This window comes from Balaenoptera acutorostrata, chromosome 13 (assembly GCF_949987535.1).
Source record: "Balaenoptera acutorostrata chromosome 13, mBalAcu1.1, whole genome shotgun sequence".
In the NCBI taxonomy this organism is placed as follows: Eukaryota; Metazoa; Chordata; class Mammalia; order Artiodactyla; family Balaenopteridae; genus Balaenoptera; species Balaenoptera acutorostrata.
This window is the reverse complement of record NC_080076.1, coordinates 72,603,470-72,625,949: the sequence shown is the minus strand read 5'-3', so window position 1 is coordinate 72,625,949 and position 22,480 is coordinate 72,603,470. Positions and strand designations below refer to the sequence as shown.

General features: G+C 49.8%; 1 protein-coding gene across 9 annotated transcripts in view; it reads left to right on the top strand.

The window, feature by feature from the left end:
* MORC2 (MORC family CW-type zinc finger 2) overlaps positions 1–22,480 on the top strand; it is a 40,569-nt gene that overhangs the window by 15,425 nt on the left and 2,664 nt on the right. For all 9 annotated transcript variants that reach the window (XM_057526002.1, XM_057526001.1, XM_057525999.1 and 6 more), the window contains 21 exons: positions 2,896–2,964; positions 3,479–3,569; positions 6,658–6,766; positions 10,122–10,281; positions 10,386–10,497; positions 10,958–11,083; positions 11,629–11,708; positions 12,304–12,386; positions 12,933–13,018; positions 14,181–14,321; positions 14,416–14,570; positions 14,664–14,792; positions 15,293–15,398; positions 15,693–15,825; positions 16,960–17,034; positions 17,120–17,500; positions 18,052–18,183; positions 18,610–18,664; positions 19,062–19,203; positions 19,308–19,532; positions 19,624–19,717. In XM_057526002.1, the coding sequence (XP_057381985.1) occupies positions 2,896–2,964; positions 3,479–3,569; positions 6,658–6,766; positions 10,122–10,281; positions 10,386–10,497; positions 10,958–11,083; positions 11,629–11,708; positions 12,304–12,386; positions 12,933–13,018; positions 14,181–14,321; positions 14,416–14,570; positions 14,664–14,792; positions 15,293–15,398; positions 15,693–15,825; positions 16,960–17,034; positions 17,120–17,500; positions 18,052–18,183; positions 18,610–18,664; positions 19,062–19,203; positions 19,308–19,532; positions 19,624–19,717 (2,684 nt within the window). The remainder of the gene's footprint in view (positions 1–2,895; positions 2,965–3,478; positions 3,570–6,657; positions 6,767–10,121; positions 10,282–10,385; positions 10,498–10,957; positions 11,084–11,628; positions 11,709–12,303; positions 12,387–12,932; positions 13,019–14,180; positions 14,322–14,415; positions 14,571–14,663; positions 14,793–15,292; positions 15,399–15,692; positions 15,826–16,959; positions 17,035–17,119; positions 17,501–18,051; positions 18,184–18,609; positions 18,665–19,061; positions 19,204–19,307; positions 19,533–19,623; positions 19,718–22,480) is intronic.

The window sequence follows — 22,480 nt, the reverse complement described above, 5'->3', positions numbered from 1 at the left end:
ATGCATCTCTAACTGCTGGAATGTCTGGGGAGATAGGTTCGAGCAGAGAGGCCTTCTAGTTCTTGCTAGCTCTAGCTCTCTGCTTCTAAAAGAGTGGTCCAGTGGTGGACAGTATTGGCATCACCTGGGAGCTTGTTAGAAATGCAAATTCTCAGGTACCACCTCCGACCCACACTACTAGACTCTGCAGGGTGGAGCCCCGAATCTGTATTTTAACAGGCTCTTCAGGTGATCCTTATGCACACTGCCTTTGCTCTAGCTGACACTCAGTTTCCTTCTGCTTAAACCCTCCTGCTTACTGATCTGCTACAGGGAGTAGCATCCTATGGACTGTAAGCTCCCTGAAGGCAGTGATCACATCCGCATTGTTCTTGGCTATTATCTTCATCACAGAGCCAGGCACACCCGAATAACTGAGTGATTGGGATAAGCATTTTAGCCAAGTGAAGATGCCATACTGCCTCCTTACAGAGTTGAAGGAGTTACTGCTGTGTCAGCTAGTCTGTTTTGGCCCTGAGGCAGTGCCACACGTGACCGTGGACCTGAGCACTGCTAGCTGCTTACAGGCTGTTGGTCACTGTGTGGCCAGGAGGACCCTCCATAGGTGGGTCTCTTACTCTCATAAACATATGAAAAAGCTTTAAAAAGAAGTCCTTGGGCACGAAAGGGTTCTCAGACCCACTGTTAAGTGATGATTGTGTGTTAAAACAGCCTGTGTGGACTTCCCTGGTGGCACAGTGGTTAAGAATCCGCCTGCCAATGCAGGGCACACGGGTTCAAGCTCTGGTCTGGGAAGATCCCACATGCCGTGGAGCAACTGAGCCCGTGCACCACAACTACTGAGCCTGCGCTCTAGAGCCTGCGAGCCACAACTACCGAGCCCGTGTGCCACAACTACTGAAGCCCGTGCGCCTTGAGCCCATGCTCCACAACAAGAGAAGCCACTGCAATGAGGAGCCTGCACACCGCAGCGAAGAGTAGCCCCCGCTTGCTGCAACTAGAGAAGGCCCGCGCGCAGCAACGAAGACCCAACACAGCCAGACATGAATAAATTAAAAAAAAAAAAAAGCATCAAAATTAAAAAAAAAGAAAAACAGCCCATGAGTCCTGTTCTACCAAACATAAGGACCTAGAAGTAATTCCTAGGTAGTGTTCAAGAAATGCCAGTAATCAGTCCTTGGAGATTTTTCAGATACACTTGGCTTGAACCAATTTCTAGATTCCAAAGCAGAGTCTTCATGTACGTTTTATGGCTAAAGCATACAGCAAATGGCTCTTGGCTAGATTTAGAACACTTCCTTTACCACGCTCTGTTCCTGACCCAGTTTGAGTCTCCATATGACACTTTGCTTCCTCCAGAAGAAAACTTTGAGGAATTTTTGCACCTTTTTTGCACTTGCTTCTGCTTATTAGATCTTATTTGGGTTCTCCAGACTGATAAAAGGCACTGCCATGGGAAAAATTTTCTTATCTACCAGTAGTACTTCCAAGAAGGTCCTTATTCTTGAACTTTCGGGAAGCACCTGTGATTAATGTTTCAGCAAAGTTCAGCTTCCTGAACATCGAATGATACTTGAAAATCTCTGTGGCTTATAGTACTTCTGAAATAGCATTTTAAATTACATTAACTAATTTAAATTACATTAACTAATTTGGCACGGATTGGTCCATTTAACAGAGGTGGTTATGACTTACTTGAATATTTAGCTTGAGGGGAGGACAAAGAGCATTTTAAACTGAGGTTCCACTGCTTAGGTAGTTGGGTGAAGTTGGTGAACTGCAGCTTGGGGGAGACAAAAATGTCCTCAATTAGGGAATAGACTCCAAGGCAGCCTTGGGCTTATCCCTATAGTACCTTAAACTGACCTTCTTCCTTTTTAGTAAAAACGCTCTCCTGATTCCAAGGCCTGTGCTCTTCCTCCTTTGCCTGCCTAGTCCTCATCACTGGGGTCAAAAGTCACCTTGGCAACTCTAGTTTGGTCCCCTTCCCTATTTGGGAATCTCTTCTCCAGTGTTTCTGACGTGCTTGGACCCAGACTGCTCTGAGTGACCACTTGCTGCTGTAGAGACAGCTGCTGAAGGAAGGGGTTCTTCTAGCCACTGGAATGGCACCCTTAGTCTCATGCATTTCCTTCCTGTCGGCCAGGACACCCTGCCACAGCTGCTCTGTCTCTTACTGTTGAAGGACTGTTCCTCCCTCCAGTCGAGCAGGTCCAGTTGGAAACCAGGCAGCTCTCACTACACTCTGTGCCATCTCACTTCTGGGATGGGGAGCTATTTGAAGGACCCATAGCAAGGAGGGGATGTGACGATGAATACTGATGGCTCAGAAACTATGGTTGGCCTGGGGATAGTCACATACTGACTCAGTAATTCACCTTCTAGATAGCAGCTGCCACCACTGTGTCCGTAGCATGTCTGGCTCGATCACTTTATCTGAAGGCTACCCCAAACTTAACCCACAAACGAGGTGCCCTGTTGAATTTGAGCACTGTTGATAAGGTACAGTATGTAGTAGTTGGAGTACTTTAGTGTCCACAGCAGGAGGCAGAGGTGGAAAAAATCCAGGTGCAGAGAGGCAGAAGGATGGTTAAGGTGTGTATGAAATCCGTGCATGTTCAGTGGCCCTGGCTGTGGCTAGATGCTGGACTAGGTATACTCTGTCCCCTCCTTATAGATTCTCTCATGCTTTGTCGTGAACTAGAATGCATTGGAGAGCCTTTGATGGAAGTTCCTACCATCAAGGGCCCTGACATTTAACTCACACTAGCTAGGACTGTTAGAAGGAGAAGGCCTTTTTGGACTAAGCTTCACATTGATCCACCTTCCGATCACACACAAGTTGCCACCGTCTGGTGGGTAACTGCCCAGTAATGGCAGCTCCTTCTTTTACAGAAAGGCGAGAGGACCTTCGCGGAGGATTTATGCTTTGTTTTTTGGATGATGGAGCAGGAATGGATCCAAGTAAGTGTTGGGCTGATTGCTTCTTTTGGGGAGGATGTAACCATTTTTACAAAATGCTTATTGTGTTAACTTGTTTTTCTGTTTGCTCACTCTTGTGACTAGAAGGGAGAGGGAGGTCTCTTGCAACATCTCAGGCTTAGTTCCACTCACGGATTTGCTGGGTCTTGTTCTAGCATGGGAGATAGGATCTGAATGGCAGCCTGAAGTCCGTCAGATTACCTGTCTCTTGACATTGTATTTATCAGCTTGTGTAACATCCTGGAGCTGGAACTGTGGTGGCCTCCCCCAGCCTTGTTACCACGTTCTGGTAACAGAACAAGGGCCTAGTGATGGCGGTACTGACAGGCCAGTCAGAGGTTTCCTCCATTTGCCTCATGGTTGTGAATTTCCTTGGACAGAGGCTTTCAGTAGACAGACAGCCCTGCTTGGATTTAACAAGGCTCAGACCTTTGATTTTTGAGAGTCTGGGAAAGAAGAGCAAACTTTTCATTTTCTCTTGTGTCCGCCACTTCAGGTGATGCTGCCAGTGTGATCCAGTTTGGGAAGTCAGCCAAGCGAACGCCTGAGTCCACCCAGATTGGGCAGTACGGGAATGGGTTAAAATCGTAAGTATACTAGAAGCCTGTCCCAGGACTTGAAACAAAATCGAGCAATTCCCTCCTGCTTCTGTCCAATGAAAATGTTCCTCGTCCTTGTCCCTCCATCACTGTAATTCTGGAACAGGAGGAGAGTCGGGAAAGAGTTGTGGTTTGGGGACTTAGCAGCTGATGTCCAGCCTACATCACAGATCAAAGAGTATGGACATCCAAAATCATTGAGGTGGGAGAAGTTGTAGGTTTCTCTTGGCACTGTGCTCTGGAACAGCACCTCTCCTCCTACTGAAAATTCTTATTTTTACCCTGTGGTTGAAGATGCAAGTGGCTGTTTTGTGGGCTTGGGTTGGTTATGAGATGGTGAGGGGGTCACTCCGTGGTGCAGCGTGTCCCCTGAGCACCTGTCACGCTTTGTGCCAGGCACTGGGGATCCAGGGTGAGTGAGTGAGAGACCCGAAACCCCACCACCACCACCAAAGGACCTGGTTGCTACTCACATGTCCTGCCAGACCCTGTAGCAAGGACCTACCTAATGTCTCCCTATCCCTTGGGACTTCTTTCTCAGCCCTTGGTTCCCACTTGTTTGGCATTTGGAATGTGGTGTTCTGGTTTTGAGTGAAGCCCCAAGAGAAAGATTTCTATTTCTGAAATGCTCACTTCCAGCTGTACATACCTTTGGATGGAATAAGATTTAGTGGGATTGGAGTTTGTACAAATGGAATTCTGAGTCACGTTTGTAGTCTTGCTGTGGAAATGTGTTGTTTTATTTGAGGGTGGTGTTTGGTTGGGCAGCAGCATCAGTTGTCCCTCCACGCAGCCGGCTTGGGTGTATGGGGAAGAGAGAGGGTGCTTCCCATGATGGCAAGGACCTGGTACCTGGATCTCCCACTTGTCTCTCAATAACAAGCACTTACCATGTGAAAAATGAGAAAATTGAGGTTTATAGGGGTGAAGTGACTTGCCCAAAGGTGTGAAAATGCCCAGGTGTAGAGCTGAGATATGCACCACGTCTTTCTGACTGCAAGGCCGGAGCTGCTGTCCATCTCACTTCAGTCAAACCAAAGTTCAAATCTGACATCAGCCGCTTAATTGCTTCTGTGAGCCTCAGCCTCCTCCTTTGTAAATTGAGATTGTAACACATACGAGTAGGTTAAGAATTAAATGCTATCATTACTGTGAGAACCCTAGCCTAGTTTCTCCCTTCTTACTGTATCTCTCCTTTGATCTTCCCATGGTAGATTTTTGGCCTGATTTGGTGGGTCTGGGGTAGGGCCCAGGTTATTCTGGTGTGGTGATCTAAGTTTCCAACAACTGAGGTCTCCTAGAGTCAGATGTAAGAAACCCTGACTTCCCTTCTGGATTGTAGATAAAACCCCCTTCTGGTTTTATCAGCTCTGTGACTTAAGACAAGCCGTTTCACCTTCTCTGAGTATCTGTTTCCTACTGTAGAAAATGGGCTTCTAAACTCTGACATTCTTCCTTACTGAGGAAGTTTCAGGAGCAAATGAAATGTGATTCTGGAAGTGCTTAGAAGACCAGGAAGGAAAGCATACCGAAGTTGAGAGTGTTGTCATCAGCGTATTTTGGTAGAACGACTTTTGAGAAGGCGCCATTGAGATGGAGCCATCTAGTGTTCAGAGTGAATTCATTTTGAAACCAGTGTAGAAGTTGAAAGAGTTTCAGGAGGAAGTGATTTGTGGTGAGAATAGGGCTGTGAAGCAGAGAAGCCAACAGAGAAGTGGCATTTCTGGGTTGTTGCTATTTACCCTCCAAGGTCAGGATCAAAGACAGGGAAGAGGCACAAAGTGAGAGGTTTTGCCAAATTGGGGTAAGAGCAAGCTTTGGCAGGAGGCAAGCTAATGCGCCTCGTTTTGCCACCAGTAAGTTTCAGAGAGGCAGGAGGAGGACTGTGAGATTGTCTGGGGAGGGAGCATTGCCAGCACCTCGGGAACTGGAGGAGGAGAAAAACAACTTGGCAGCCACCAGGGCGTCTCTGGATAGTGTCCTGGAGTTTTCCTGAACATTTGGGGAAATGGGGCATGGCGTTCATTTGCGTACTTGGCACACTGGCCCAGTTTGTATTTGTATTTACATAGAAGGGAGTAATAAGGCTTCCCGCCACCGTCACCTCCCTGGGGTATTAGGAGGACTAATGAGGTAATAGCCATAAAGCCAGAAGCTGCTCAGAAGACAGGTCAGTGGGTCCTGCTCCCATTGGTGCTTCACGCTTTTGCCCTGTTCAGTGTTTCCCGGAAAGGCCTGTCCTTGCCTGCTCCTCAGAAGGATTAACTCAGCCAAATAGAGGAAGGAGCAGTTGATTCCGTTCAGACTTTTGCCCTGTGGAAGTCAGCCTGGAGGCACATTTTTCAGAAACCAGTTGCTTCCTAAAGCAGGGACCTGTGGCTTAATGAGTTGAAGTGGCAAAACAATTCAAGACACAAGATGGTTGTGGTTACAGGACATGAGCCAATTGTAGGCCTCCTTTGAACTGTGTTCAACAGCGATACTTTGGTTAGCCCTGTGTTTGGCTGAGCCTTGGGGTCATCCTGGTTTTTTGAGGACTTGTGAGCATAGGCAGTAGGCTGTTCCCTTGATGGTGCTGCTGTTTGATGAGTGGATGGGAGGGGAGTTTGTGTCATTGAAGGAAGGACAGGGTGAGACCTGGATGTGTTCAGTGTGGAAGATGATGTGTGTGTTGGAGGTGTTACTGGAGTGAAACCTGGTGGCTCACAGTCAGGCCACAGCAGCCCTGTGTGGCTGGGAAGAAACCAGAGCACAGGCAGTGACAGGCTGGGGTGAGACCCCCCCGGGGCTGATGCTTGGTGGTGAGAGAATCCTGCGTGCTGGGTAGATGTGGTCGAGAAGGTGATGAGGAGAAACTGAGGCCCACGGAAGAGCAGGAGGAGGAGTGTCGGGAGTGGGGGGCGGGGAGGAGAGGGAGCGAGGGCTGTGGAGCTCAGCTCAGGGTCCTGGGTCCCAGGGAGGCCTTTAGGGGAGCCCTCTGAAGGCAGTTTCATCACGTCCAGAGGGGGGATTTGCTCTTTCCTCAGATGAGCTTTTGAATCCCTAGGAGAATAACCCATTTCTGCTTCCCTTTCAGGGGCTCGATGCGCATTGGAAAGGATTTTATCCTCTTCACCAAGAAGGAAGAGACCATGACCTGCCTCTTCCTGTCGCGTACCTTTCACGAGGAGGAAGGCATTGATGAAGTAGGTCCTATCCTCGTGCTCCCAGTCACTGTTCCACTTCCTAGTTCTGCCCAGGCTGTTTTCATAGGTCATTTGCATGCTGGGCTTATTGGGGTTGCAGGATTGCAGCCACATCCCCTGTTACGGGATTAGCTGGTTGGTTGGATGAATTGGTTGAGGGATTAAGGCAGGTGTCTTAATGTGAGGGGAAGTAAAATCTCACAACTTCAGAGAAGAGTTGTCCCGGTTCTGAGAATGAGGCCATCAAGTGTCAGGAACCAAGAGTTGGATTTGTAGGTCTCCTAGATCTGCAGCTTGAATTCAGTCCTGGGGTGGGGGGTGTCACTGGGAGAGCTGTTTTATCAGGGGGAGTATTTGGGGCTTCCCTGACTATGGGTGGAGACCACAGCTGGTGATAATAATAGGAACAGCACTGTCTTTCCCATACGATGGTGATTTTGTGGAATGTGCTGTGAGAGCATTTTCCTTTCGAGGAAATGTGTTGCTCTAACCATTTATATCAGAAGCTACAAGTCTGATACCTGCAGGGCCTGGGCAGGTAGTGAAGCAGGTGAACACATGGAAAATCATTTAAGTTTTTCAGTAAGTGGCAGCTGACACTCAGCCTCAGCTGATTATTGTTATGCTGGAAGGAAGGCCTAATGACTCTAGAATATTCTGATTTTGAAACCTTTTGGTAATTAACTGTGTAAGTTAAACACATGCACAGCTGATTCTCTTTGGGCCTGGTGGCTCATATCTGCAGAGCTGGTTTGGTGAGGTCTACGCCCGCTCATGGGAGGATCAGGGAAGGCCTTGGCGTGCCTAGCCTCAGACTGGACTCTTAACTCCTTTCCTGTGTGAGAAATGGAGGCCAGAGCTTGAGAGGGGGCCAAGAGGGTCTGCAGAGAGAAATCCATTCCTGTCACTTAAACAGGTGAAATGCGGTCAAAGTGTCAATCTAACTCATCTGTGTTGGTTGGCTGTGAGTAAATTGGTACTGGCCTTGTTTAGATGTGAGCCTAAATCATAGCAAATCAGTTCATGCTGGGAACGAAAGGCTCTTTTTCTGCCATCTTTACTTCGTGAGCCACTGGGTTTGTTTGCCTTTTTGGTGAGTGAGAGAAGTGCTGCAGCTGGCAAGCACTCCCGGGAAAGGTGGGGCCAGAGGATTTGGCCCCAGCTGGGCTTTTCAGGACTGCTTCCTGCTGGACTGAGGGTGGTGCGAGCAGGGGCTGCGCGTCAATAGAAACGGTCTGTTCCTGGCCTGAGAGCTGGTGGGGGCTGTGGGAAGGGCAGAGGGGCCACCTGCCGAGAGGTGGTGGCCTCTGGAGAGCAGAGAGGGCAGGTCGGGCCTGACCTCTGGGCCTTGGGGAGTGTGTGGGACTTCATTAAAAGCAGCCACGAAAGGGAATCTAAGCAACGTATTAGATCCTCTTTGAAAAGATCAGTTTGGTTATTGTGTGGTGGCTGGATTGGAAAGATTGGGGTGTTGGTGTCAGAGGCCCTGGCTGTCTATAGGACTCCAGCAGGGAGGTGAGAGAAATAGGAGTGGCCGCAGATTTGGTGTTTAATCAGTTGGAAAGGGGAAATGGGAAGCAGGGGTTGTAGTTGGCTGAGGTCCTGGTGTCGCACTTGGGGGTGGGCTGTCTGGAGCTGGGGAAGGATGGAAGAGGGGCAGTTTGGAGGGAAAACGTGTACCTTTTGTCCTGGACACGCAAAGTCAAGTCTGGGTCTGGAGCTCGGGGGAGGCTTAGACTCCCGGGAATCTTCGTAGTGAATGGGCTCACCTAAAAGAGCGTGTGGAGAAGAGGGCCTGGGGTCTTAGGCGTGCCCGCCCACATGTAAAGGCCAGGGAGAAGGGGAAAGCAGCAAAGGAGGCAGGAGCGGCCAGAGGGGTAGGAGGAAAGCCAGGGGAGTGGTGACCCTGAAAGTAAAGGAGGAATATTCCGATGGTGGGTGGGTGTCAAATGAGGTGATTGCCCAGAGGTTAAAGTAATGCCGTTGTCACCTGGGACTGCTGTGAAGATTGGGAGGTGTAAAGGAGGCACCAATTCACAGAACACAAATGGAACTCAATTCCCCTGGTGAAAAAGCTAGGTTGAAATTTTTTCCTTACTTGGTGCTAGAAGGTCATCACTGTTTTGGATTGTACCCTAGTGTGAACTCAGCCAAGATTTCAAAATAAGATCACTTTTAGCTGGGTGGGAATGTGTCCAGACCAGCCCCAGGGCTGAATACTATAGCTTCTTAGAAACCAGTAAAGTGCCTCAGAACTCTTAACAGTTAATCACCACAGAGCTAGTTAAAATTCAGAATCCCCTTTTCCGCAGGGTGGGCCATCTGTTTTGAACCTCTGAGGTGCCTGGAGTGGTTTGCTCTGCAGAGGGAATCCCAGGCTACAGGGCTCCCCGGCACCTGGGAGAGGGGTAGGGGGAGGGAGAGGTGCACGTTGATGCCTCTGGGGAAGTGGTGTTTGAGGTAGGGTTTTTGAAGAATGAGTAGGATTTTTCTCCCAGCTTTATTCAGGTATAATTGACAAGGGTCGGATTTTCTAGAAGATTATGTAGATGTAAGATTAAATTTTATACCTATGGAAGAGTGTATTAAAATCTATGTATATATTTGTATAACTGAATCACTTTGCTATACAGCAGAAATTAACACAACATTGTAAATCAACTAGACTTCAATAAAATTTAAAAAAATAACCTACCTACAGTTGAGAGTAATTATAAAGCAAATACCCACGTAGCCACCACCATAGACTGATGCTGGAAGTCCCCACGTGCCCCTCACCAATCATATTCCTTATCGCACCTCTTAAGGAACTGCCTTGGTGATGATCAGTCATTTCCTTGTTTTTCTTTATAATTTTGTCACCTGTGTATGCATTCTTGAATAATAGTTTATTTTTTGCCTATTTATGAATTTTATATAAATGGACTCATACTGTAGGGTTTTGTGTTTATATTTTATTTCTCCTAGGATATATACCTGGGAGTAGAATTGCTGAGTTATAAGTTATGTTTGTGTGTGTCTTTAGATTCACTAGATCATTGCAAATATGTTTTGCTTAGTGGAAATAATAGACTTATTACCAAATAGGGAAAATGACCAGGGACATCCCAAGCAGGGAACTGCTCATGCAGAGGCCCCCAGGCCATAAGCCAGTATACCCCAGAGGACCTAGCAGTGTGAGGCAGAGTCTTGGGAAGGGGCAGAAGCTAGAGCCACTGGTGCCAGGCTGGGGGTCTTGGGCCTCACCTTGGGGCAGTGTGGAGCTACTGTGGGGAGGGACAAGATGGACGCACATTTGCGGGGGGAAGGCTGTTCCGGGGCTTCCTTCAAGCGTCTGCTTGTGCTTCCTCCAAAGGTGATAGTCCCATTGCCCACCTGGAATGCTCGGACCCGGGAACCTGTCACAGACAACGTGGAGAAGTTTGCCATCGAGACGGAACTCATCTATAAGTATTCTCCCTTCCGCAATGAAGAGGAAGTGATGACTCAGTTCATGAAGATTCCTGGGGACAGTGGTAAGTAGGCCTGCGGCCTCTAGCATCAGGGAGCTCCAGAGCCAGGAGCAGTATGGGGATTGGCTGGCGGTGCCTGGTAGAACCACAGGATTTCTATTCCCTAGGAACGCTGGTGATCATCTTCAATCTCAAACTTATGGATAACGGAGAGCCGGAGCTGGACATAATCTCAAATCCAAGAGATATCCAGATGGCAGAGACTTCCCCGGAGGGCACGTGAGTATGGCTGGGTAGGGAGGAAAAGGGAGGTGACTTGAGGGAGAGAGGGGTGAGCTTGTTCCTTGAATTCCCCAGTTTTAGTAAAGTACTCAGTTTGGTAAAGCTGAGAACTCAATGTCTTCCTGCCACAAGGCAGAAGGGATGAATAGAAGGACAGCAGGTCCTCAGCTAATCCAGATCCTTGCCCCAGCTCCTTAACTTGAATGAGGAAGAGACCGAGGCCTAGAGAGGGGAGAGGAATTGCCAGGTCCGTGGTGGGGTGGTGGGACCAGTTTAGGTGTCTGTGCCAGGGACGTGAGAGGAGGTGGGATGTGGTGCCCACAAGAGGAAGCACCCCTCAGGGCAGCAAGAGAAGCTGAGATGGGAGGTGGAGAGCCTGCAGAGAGGCTGTCCGCCCAGGCCTTCGGTTGGGCTGGTGGTGGGAGGGTGACAGCACCCTCCATTCCGCCACCTCCAGGAAGCCAGAGCGCCGCTCCTTCCGCGCCTATGCTGCCGTGCTCTACATTGATCCCCGGATGCGGATCTTCATCCACGGGCACAAGGTGCAGACCAAGAGGCTCTCCTGCTGCCTCTACAAGCCCAGGTAGGGGCCTGCCCACCCTGGCCTGCTGTTTCCTTTGGGCCAAGGATGGGGCCTGGCCACGTGTCTCTGGGGCATCTTTGGAGTGATGGTGGATGAGCGGCTCTGACAGTGTTGACTGTGTTTGGGTCTTTAAGCTGCTTGTGATTAACTGCAGACAAACTACTGGGTCCTGAGGGAGGGGCAGAGGTGGCTGGTGAGGCTTGTTGAGTGTGCCTTCTGTGAGGTGGAGGGTGTTCAGCCTGACACGGTGAGCTGTCTGAGCCTCTTGCTTGCAGGGCCGATGGCCCTTTAGACAGTACACAGGGAAGCAGAGGCCCTGCTGGTTGCTGAGGTTGGTTTCTGCTGTGGGATTAATGAATGACACACTCGGAGAGTAGTGAGGTTGCTTTTCAAAGATGGAGCAGGATGGCAAGGGGCAAGTGGAGTAGGGAATTGAGTCTTTTTGCTAAAATAAGCTTGGCTTTGACTCATCAGGGGGCCAAGATAGTTGCTGCCCTGCACCTCTGGTGCTCAGGCCCTCTGGTTACTCCCCCCCACCCCCCCAGGATGTACAAGTACACATCAAGCCGGTTCAAGACCCGCGCGGAGCAGGAGGTGAAGAAAGCTGAGCACGTGGCACGGATTGGTAATGACCCCCTGGGCAGGAGGGTCATCTGGGGGACGTTGCTTGTGGCAAAAGCTCCGTGCAACACCCAGGGGTGGGCTTTCATGAACCACTGGTCCAGTTTCTCTCCCATCTCTCCCTCAGCAGTTTTTCTTTCCAGGCTACTCCTTCAGCCATTTACAGGCTGTTACCTAATGCTTACCTGCCCAGAGTGAAGAGTCCCACGCTGTCCTCTGGCACAAATACTTGTGAAATTGGTTTTCTTGATTCCAGGGCAAAAATCTCAAGGTCTCTCTTGCTGACAAAGCTTCTTGGCTGCTCAAGGAGAGTGATTGGCTGAGGACTGTTGGTAACTTCCAGCTCCTGCTGAGGGTTTAACTCTGGTTGCCTTGGGCAGTGCTTGACCTGTTCTGATTCATTTGTAAAGTTGGAAAAGGTGTCTGTTTTCCTTGGGGCCTCCTTGACTTTCCAAGCAAGGAGGCTGCTCTCCCAGCTCACCTGTTCCCTGACAGTGTATGAACGTCTCATACGGCGGGGACTGCACTATGGGGTCTAGGAGGGATAGCTAAGAGTTTTGACCTTTTGAATTCTTATCATGGTTTCTTCTGGGTTTCAGCTGAAGAGAAGGCAAGGGAGGCGGAGAGCAAAGCTCGGACATTAGAAGTGCGCCTGGGCGGAGACCTCACTCGGGACTCCAGGGTGAGGCCCCAGACCCAGCAGCTCTTCTCCAGTGTTGCTGCCCTTAGGATCCCAGAGCTGGCCTGGCTCTGTCTCCCGCCAGTCATGAATCCCTTGCCCTAGAGCTGCAAAATGGGATGTGATGATGTTTCCGTAGTCACTATTGAACACACTGTATGGCAGGATCTTGGCAACCATGTGAGGTGGACACTGTTAGTATCCTCAGTTTATAGAAAGAAATGGAAGAGGGTCACTTGCTGCAGGTCACACACAGCAGTAAGGGTCAGAGCAGTTCTCCACCCCTCCCCTGCGACACATACCTCTGCAGACTGTTGTTTCGGATGGGGGTATTTCCTCCTCCGTGTCAGCAAGTCTGGTCAAGTGAAGCACAGCTTTTATGTTTGTCCCTAGTGAGGGCCCTTTTCTGTGGAAAGGAAGTAAATTTCCAGGTCTGGTTTTGTGTCCATGTGATTTAAAATGAGAAGTTTCAGATGTGTTGTTAATGATATTACCGGCTGTGGCCCAGAGCACTTCCTCTCCTTACTTGGTGCTGGCGTGTGTTTCCAGGTGATGTTGCGACAGGTCCAGAACATGGCCATTACCCTTCGCAGAGAAGCTGATGTCAAGAAGCGCATCAAGGAGGCCAAGCAGCGGTGAGTGCCCAGCTGGCCTTGGGTCTTTTAAAATTATGTAGCTTTTGTATGGATTATTGACAAAGAGCTTGAGGAATCCCTCTCCACCCCACAAGGTTGCCATTCTGTCACATGCAGATTGCTTTGAGAAAGCCATTAATGTTGTGATTCCCAGATGTTTGTCACATGGCCACCGCAGGAGAGGTTCCCCAGCTCAGTTCTCCCCTGAGCCAGGACAAGGTGGGCAGAGCCAGCACCTTGAGTTGAATACCAGCCTGTCCTCACTGGCAGCTCTCTCACCTTCCCTCCCCCCTCCCTCCCTTCCTTTGTCCCCTTTTCTCTTTCCTCCATTCTCTCCCCACCTTGCCCATCCTTTCCCTCTTCCTTTCCCTTTTCCTTTTTTTTTTCTTTTCATTTAAAGGATGTATAAAATGCTCGTTGTATACAACTTGTAAAATACAGAACGTTTAAGAAATAAGTTGTGAACTCCCTTATACTTCTCCCACCTGGTGATATGTACTCTTAATTTTGTATCCCTGGTTACAAGTGTGGAATAATGCTATAGATTGAGTTTGTTCCTTTTTATCTAGACTGGGCATTTGTCCTGGCTCATTACATGATCTCCGTGTCCCCCTCCACGTCTGGAGCCTCTGCAGGCTCTGGGCCTGAGTCCCTGCTTACTTCTTGGCCTCCTCACCACAGGCCTAGGTTTCGGGTATCTGCGCCGTGAGTCTGTCCACTGATCATCCATATGCTTTTCAGTTTCCACGATTTTGTTGACGTTTATCCCATGATCGTTTCTTCTCTCACGTGTTTATTGTTCTTGTGAATTTTTGTCTTTTTAAAATTAATTACTGTCACATTAGTGGAATGGTTATGCGGATGACCTTGTGTTTATTCCACTAAATAAGCATGTTTGCAGAGATTTGCAACAGCTTCACAGAATCCCATTCATACTTAAATACATCCCTGTTTGATGCCAAAAGCTAAAGTCATGCTTTTAATTAGGGAGCTTAGAGTGACTGCACAGTGAGTGTCCCTGTCAAGTCTACAGGTTGCATATTGAATGCAAAGGCAAAACTTAAGTGTCTCAAGTTTCAGCTTAAGCTTAATGCATCTTAAACACCATGGTGTTTGTGTGTTAATGGGTTGATCTGCTTGAATTTATCTTTTGTCTTCTCAGAGCGCTTAAAGAACCCAAGGAACTGAACTTTGTTTTTGGGGTCAACATTGAACACCGGGACCTGGACGGCATGTTCATCTACAACTGTAGCCGCCTGATCAAGATGTATGAGAAAGTGGGCCCACAGCTGGAAGGGGGCATGTGAGTGCTGCCTGAGGAGAGCTTCAGCCCAGGATGGTTGGCGGGAGAGATTTGGTCAGTGGGGTGACAGAGCCGTGTCTACCTCCTCCTGCAGGGCATGTGGCGGGGTCGTTGGGGTTGTAGATGTGCCCTACCTGGTCCTGGAGCCTACACACAACAAGCAGGACTTTGCTGATGCCAAGGAGTACCGGCACCTGCTGCGGGCGATGGGGGAGCACCTGGCGCAGTACTGGAAGGACATCGCCATTGGTAATGCCCTTTCGCTTCACCTCCAGCCTTGAGATCCTCTCGCTGCCTCAGGGGGCTGACTCCTCACGCGATGTGTGGGTGCTTGTCTTCCAGCCCAGCGGGGAATCATCAAGTTCTGGGATGAGTTCGGCTACCTCTCTGCCAACTGGAACCAGCCTCCATCCAGTGAGCTGCGTTACAAACGGCGGAGAGCTATGGAAATCCCAACCACCATCCAGTGTGGTGAGCTGGGGGTCGGCACCTCCTCCTGACTCCTTTCCATCATAGTCGCCGTGCTGGCCTCCTGACTTCAGTGACATTCAGGGATGTATGTCCCACTAGGGATACGAGTCTGTTTGGTGATGGCCCTGGGAGCTCAGTCTTGGGGCTGTGCTGTGCCCACCTGTCCCTTCTAAATGAGGCAGGAGGTCGTCTACCCTGCCGGGTCTCACAAGGTTTGGTACCACATCGGTAGAAGTGTGAGTGATGATGAGTCAGGATTCTGCTGGAGGAGGGAGAGGGGTTGGGGCTGCTGAGGGTCTGTGGTATAATGTTTCCATGCTTGCTGGAATCACTGTCCCTGAGAAGAGTGACTGTTCTGTAACGAAGGCAGAGTTGGAGCCAGACTGAGGATCTTTGCATGGAAAGTCGGGGGCATCTCTGCCTTGGGCCTGGCTGGGAGGAGCCTGATTATTGTTGGCGGGCATGGCTGATGTTTTGTGGGGGTATGTTCTGTGTCACAGATTTGTGTCTGAAGTGGCGGACCCTCCCCTTCCAGCTGAGTTCTGTGGAAAAAGATTACCCTGACACCTGGGTTTGCTCCATGAACCCTGATCCTGAGCAGGACCGGTGAGCACTTTTTCTAACAAGGAGTTTGTGGGCATCCCCGCCTCCCCCCGTGCTTTTTCCACTCTTCCACTATGCTTCTTGAGGTCAGTGCTCATATCCTTACATCTCTGTCTTGCTGTGTATAATAAGTGCCTGGAAATAATAGAAGTGTGTCCTGCAATGAGTATTAATTCTGTGTATTTGGGAAGTCTGAGGTTGCTCTGGTGAGAGAGAGCATGGGTTGGCTGAGGAGGAAGGACCCTGCCCTACCTGGAGCTATCTTGCCACACCCTTCCTAGCAGTTTCTCTCTACAGGTGTGAGGCTTCTGAACAGAAGCAGAAGGTTCCCCTGGGGACGTTCAGAAAGGATCTGAAGACACAGGAAGAGAAGCAGAAGCAACTGACAGAGAAAATTCGCCAGCAGCAGGAGAAGCTGGAGGCCCTGCAGGTGTGTGGGTCATGGGCAGTGGGCACATGGGCAGGACCCCTCAGTGGCTCCTCTGTTCCCTCAGGCTCAGTTTCACCCTTCTGTCACCCATGAGTGCTGCCCAAGCTTCCCAACCCCAACCTCCAGGCACACTGGTTCTCCAGTATGCCTTGATCATTCTTTAAAAAAAAACAATTTTGTTTATATATTACAAAGAGGTCCAATTCATTTAGAATGTTGTGAAACTCCAGAAAGTACATATCCTGTCTTAGAGGTAACCACCATTAACTGCATATCCTTCCAACTTTTTATGACCTCTACACACAAATAAATACATATATTTTTTATTAGAAATAGAGATCACAACTTACTTGTGTCATATCACACACACATACTTTTTTTTATTAGTGCGTAATTATTTTCTTGGGATAGTTTTCCAGAAGTGAATTTGAAAGAGTAAAAGGATTTTTAAAATTCTATGTTTGCTTTAAATAACTATTTCCAAATTATTCTCCAGAAGATGTATTATGTTTTGTTTTTTACCAGCAGTGCATTTATTTTTAAATGTTTTTGCAAATTTGATAAGCGAAGATACACATCTTAAATTTGAATTTCATATTTCTAAAATTGAACACTTTTTTCGTGTGTTTCTTTTAGAACTGCTTATTGTTCTCTTATATTACTGTTGTTTTAAATTTTTTCCTTAATTGACTAGTCAGGTTTTTTAGATATATGTGTGGTATCAACCGTTTATCGTATTTATTACAAAAGCCTTTCCCTATCTGACTTCTGCACAGGCAGATGCTCTCATTGTGTGCATACCTCCCTGTCTGCCAAATCCCACCTGTCCTTTCCAGCTTTGGCCTTTAGGGATCTCCAACCTTTTTGGCTTGTTTTAATAGGAATTTAGTCCACTGACACTTTTCCCCAGTCTCTCAATTGCTGGATTAATCATATGGAATCCTGTAATTTGCTGGTAGTTGAGTGTCTGTGAATTTTTGTCTTCTCAGTGAGAATGGGAGGCTTGTAATAGTAGGACTGTGGCCCAGGTGTTCTTTTTTATTTGCCCAATGTCCCAGACAGTGGGGCTCCAAAAAGAGTTTGCTTGAATGTACCAGATACGCAAACGACCTCCTCATCATGTTTACCCTGCAGAAAACCACACCCATCCGCTCCCAAGCTGACCTGAAGAAATTGCCCTTGGAAGTGACCACCAGACCTTCCACTGAGGTAAAGCCCAGGGATAGGGGCAGGGCTTTTCCTCAGGTATCTCGTGCTGAGATCCATGTTGTCACTCTCTCTGGGCCTCTTTCAGGAACCTGCACGTAGACCTCAGCGTCCTCGGTCACCTCCTTTACCTGCTGTGATCAAGAATGCCCCGAGCAGACCCCCTTCCCTGCAGGCTCCCAGACCAGCCAGCCAGCCCCGGAAGGCTCCTGTCATCGGCAGCGTCCCAAAGCCTCCTGCCCTGACAGCGCGGGAGGAGGCCAGTACTTCCAGGCTGCTCCAGCCTCCTGAGGTGCCCCGAAAGCCTGCCAACACTCCAGTCAAGACTGCGTCCCGGCCCGCCCCTCCCGTGCAGCCACCGTCACCATCTCTGCTGCCCAACTCCAAGAGCCCTCGGGAGGTCCCCGCCCCCCGAGCCATCAAGACTCCAGTGGTCAAGAAGCCGGAGCCGCCCAGTAAACTCTCCCTGGTGAGATGCTCCTCCTTCTCCAGCCCTGCCTACAGTGGTGTAGGAATGGAGGGGGCAGTGTTGACTGCATGGGGGGCGGTGGGGGGTGGAGAAGCCTCAGTGGAGATCAGCCTTCCGTGCTGCCCCTGCAGAGGAGGAGTCTGATAGCTGAAGGCACTCGTGGGGGGCACAGAGCTTGCTGGTTCCCTGTCCAGGGAGCTCTTTGGTGCCCCCTCCAAGGTTTGGTCCTGCACAGACTTGAGTCGCCTTCACTGGCTTCTCACGTGGTGGGCAGAGGTTGCAGCCTGGTGACAGCCTTGGTGGGCTACAGCAGTGGTTGGCGTGGCTCAGTGGGGAGTGAACTGAGAGGCTCCCCTGTGACAGCTTTGAGCAAAGGTCCTCGTGGGCGTAGAGGCCGGGGGTTGCTGTGTCCCTAGTACTGTTGGGAGCCCAGCCCTGGTGGGGACTGAGACCCACAGACCCCTCTCTGAATGGCTCCTTTAGGCCAGATGGGATCTTCAGCACCTGAGGGGCTGCCAGGGTCCCTCATGTTCCCACTCCTCTTGCTGTAGGCCATTCCTGGTCGGAAGCGGAGTCTTGGGGTCTCTGATGAGGAAGAAGCCGAGGAAGAGGCTGAGAGGAGGAAAGAGAGGTCCAAGCGGGGCAAGTTTGCCGTGAAGGAGGAAAAAAAGGACTTGAATGAGGTAGGTTCTCAGCATTCTCCCTCCCCAGGGTCTCCATCCGCCACCTGCAGTCTGTGACACGAGCCTTTCAGAAGCCTAGTCCATCTCTGAAGGACACTCGGTCACACAGATGACTAGAAACACGGTGCCTGGTAGGATCTTGAGTGAGACTGGCTTGTGGCTCTACTCACAGGCTTGAGGTGACACCGACGCAGATCTGCTTCCGTGTCTGTGACATTCTGCCCCTATGCCTACTCTCTTGTTTACTGAAGTTTTTGGAGGCAGGTGTGTAGATACTGAGATAATGGTTGCGAGAGTGGCTCTCAGTGAGGCCTGGGGATTTAAACGGCCACACGAGACGACATGAGGTGATGGCTTATGACCCTGGGCGGACAGTCTGTTCTTCAGGGGCACTGGCGGTGCCTCTCACAGACTCTGTTCTTGCAGCTCTCAGACAGTGCTGGGGAAGAGGACCCAGCTGACCTCAAGAGCGCTCAGAAAGGTGAGTTCAGGGAGGTGCCCAGAGCCTGTGGGGAAGTGGGAAGGGGGCCCCTTGCCAGCAGCACCGTATTCCGAAGGCTTATGGAGGCTTTCCTGGCTCCAGGCTCTCAAGCAACAATGGTCTAATTCCGAGAAGAATGCTGAGGCTGGCACGCCCTCGTGTTTATTTTTAGCATCAGTTCCTTGGTGTTCACCTCTGGCAGTTATCATGCCGCTCTGTGGCACCCTCATGACAGATGGGGAGGGAGACCAGGGTGGCTGGGCTCCATGTCCCTGGCATAGTGGCGTCAAGCTCCTAGGGGTTCTTGTCCCTGTGAACCTGGGATGACCTTTCTCGCGGTGGCCCTGGCTGGGTGGGGGGCTCTAGTCTAGTTTTCTAACTCCATTCCCACTCTCAGATAAAGGGCTGCACGTGGAGGTGCGTGTGAACAGGGAGTGGTACACAGGCCGTGTCACAGCCGTGGAGTTGGGCAAGAACGTGGTGCGGTGGAAGGTGAAATTTGACTATGTGCCCACGGACACGACACCAAGAGACCGCTGGTAATGCCCCTTCTAGGAGGCTGGGTTGACAGAGTTGGGCAGGGGCAGGCAGCCCATCCTGGGAGCCTGGGACACATGTGACACAAACACTGGGTCCTCCCTAGGGTGGAGAAAGGCAGTGAGGATGTGCGGTTGATGAAGCCCCCTTCCCCGGAGTATCAGAGCCCGGACACGCAGCAGGAGGGCGGGGAGGAGGAGGAGGCGGCAGTGGCTCAGCAGGCTGTAGCCATGGCCGAACCCTCCACCTCGGACTGCGTTCGCATTGAGCCCGACACCACCGCCCCGAGCACCAACCATGAGACCATTGACCTCCTCGTCCAGATCCTTCGGTGCGTTGTCGTCCTGCTCCAGGGTCAGCACTGGTTCTCCACTAGCTCTGTGCCATTCTGATTTCCAGTCTCCACCTTCTTTCTTGTTTAGGAATTGTTTACGGTACTTCCTGCCTCCGAGTTTCCCCATCTCTAAGAAGGAGCTGAGTGCTATGAATTCAGATGAGCTAATATCGTTTCCTCTGGTGAGTCTGCCCAGCCTTTGGTTTTTGACTGTGCACGCCCCCCTTGGTGCTTGTTGTGATTGTCAGCTCTCAGCTGTGTGCCCCCTTCCCCGCTTGGCCAGCTTCCCTTTCATCTGTTGAGGGAAGGGAAGAGGGGACTTTACATTGTGGAAAAAGAAGCTGCTCAGCTGGATAACTGGTGTGCAGCTGGTGAGGTGCTGGGGTGGAGTGGAATCCTCGCTTAGGGACAGGCCCGGTGTGACTTGTGTGGAGTACGTCCCTTTTCCTCTGCCAAGGCAGGAAACAGTAAAGAGCTTAGGTTCAAAGTGCCGAAAACGTGACTCTGGGAGGTATAGGGAAGCTCGTGGTGTGTGGAGATAAGCATGGGATCTTATTTAGCAAATGCAGATGCAGTGCCTCAGTGCTGGAGCCTCCAAGTGGCTTAAGAGTCAGTAGAGACTGAATTTTTAGCAGGTACCTAGACATGAGGCTGAGAGCAGTAAGTGCTCTGCAAGGTGGGTGGGAGGGCTGGGGCAGCCTCTGGGAGGGGGAGAGAGCGACCAGGGCTAAAGAAAACGTGGGTTTGGGCGACTGTTTTTAGAAGTGACGGGAAGTGTTTGAGGCAGAGGGACTGTTGTGAACAAAGGCTCAGGGATGCAAGGGCAGGTGGGGGCCAGGGCAGCAGTCTCTGTGGTGAGCACTCAGGGAGAAGGGCCCTCAGAGCCAGGATAGGAGGCATCGGGGGCACCCCTCTGAGGTGCAGTGGCTTAAACTTTGTATGAAATGGAGGCCCAGCTAAAGGTTTGAGTGGATGGAATTGTCGACTTGAACCATGTCCAGGGTAGGGGTCAAGAGGCTTTTTCTGTAGAGGCCAGTTAGCAAATATTTTCAGCTTTATGGGCTGTAAGGTCTCTGTGGCAACTATTCAGCTCTGCCGTTACAGTGTGGAAGCTGCCATAAGACCATATGCAAAGGAATGGATGTGGCTGAGGTCTAGTAATGCTTTGTTTACAAAAACAGGTGGCAGGCTGATTTGGTCACAGGCAGTGAGTAGTCGGCTGACCCTGCCCCTAAGAGGGTAACTCTGGTTCTGGGTAGGAGGGTGGATGGGAGACGCAGGGACAGGGAAGCTGGTCTAATGGTGATAGGTTAGGGAGTGGGGATGGGAGCTCTGACAGGTGAAGGGGCCGTGTCAGGGGTCCTTCTTTGACTGAAGGCAGATGATGGAGAGGAGGCAGAGGTCACGTGCTTCCCTGTCTCTCAGGCCTGTGGGAATTGGAGGTTGATGACAAAGCTGTTAACTGGGAGAGAAACAGGGTGAGGGTGAGGAAGATGAGTTGTGATTTGACTTGGGCTGGAAGTACCAGCACTTCATTTCTGGTGATGTCCAGTGGACAGGACACTGGAGATTGGGGCTGGCACTTGGGAGGGGCGGGAAGGCCAGGGCTGGAGATGGGGATTGGGAGTCATCCACATCAAGAGGATGTTTCTGCTGTAGGAATAACTTAAGTTTTCTAGGGAGGAGTTTCTGGAGAGGACAACTGGAATTGAAACTGCAGGGTTAATATGTTTAAGATGGCAGGCCCTCGTGGGGCAGCTGTGTGCTTGGTAAAGTTTGCCAGAGAGGAAAACATGGAGTTTTGTCTTCATTCTACTTTAAAAAAGGGAAATGAGGCTAGGAGCTGAAGAAACTCAGGGGCAGAGAGGTGAACAGTTTGTCTTAATAGAGCCCAGATTTGAACCGGAACAACTCGTTAGGACAAGGGTCTTGCTCCCCTGCGAGATGAGGGGGCACTGCACGCTGGGGAAGCTAGAAGGTGCAGAACTCATAGTGGCTTCACAGAAAGCTGCTACACCTCAACGCTTACCCTTGTTCAGGCTGCAGGCATCCTCTGCAGATCCCAGGAACAAACAGCTGATAGGCCAGCTAGGTCGGCCTGGCATGTTCGTTGCTTTTGGCTTAAAGTTGTTGCCAAATTCAGAGCAAAGCCTGGGTGCAGTGGGATCTCTGCAGTGGGCCTGACCACTCAGACCAAAGCATAATCAATAGGAGCATCTGAGCCTAAAATAGTCTGTTGGCTTATGCTTGTAAAGGGAGGTGTACCACTAATGCATCAATATTATAGCCACCTGAGTGAAATGCGTAAAATAACTCAAACTTTAATTTTTTTAACGTTAGGGACACAACAAGAGTCTAATGTTCATTGTATCCTTGTCAGTTTGTAAATGACCGTCCTTTTGCTCATCATGCTGGACTAGGAGTTCCAGACCGTCAGGGGTCCTGCAAATACTAGATTCAAATATATATATATATATATATATATATATATATATATATATATATATATATATATATACTTTAAAAGTAACATAACTGCATGTGAATCTTTAATGGAAAAAAAATTAAAATGAATACAAATCATAGTTAGGCTTAAGACATTGTGTATTACATTTTAATACTTTTGGCACCTGCTTGAACATTTATTTTTGCGCTGCCAAGTGATAATTATTTTTTGTGCAGAATTTGAAGTTTCTGTTGCCATCTTGATTTACTGGGATAGTATTCTAGATTGTAAACAATTAAATAGTTCTAACACGTTTTTTTTTTTTTTTTTTTTTTTTTTTTGGCTGTGTTGGGTCTTCGTTTCTGCGTGAGGGCTTTCTCTAGTTGTGGCGAGCGGGGGCCACTCTTCATCGCGGTGCGCGGGCCTCTCACTGTCGCGGCCTCTCTTGTTGCGGAGCACAGGCTCAGATGCGCAGACTCAGTAGTTGTGGCTCATGGGC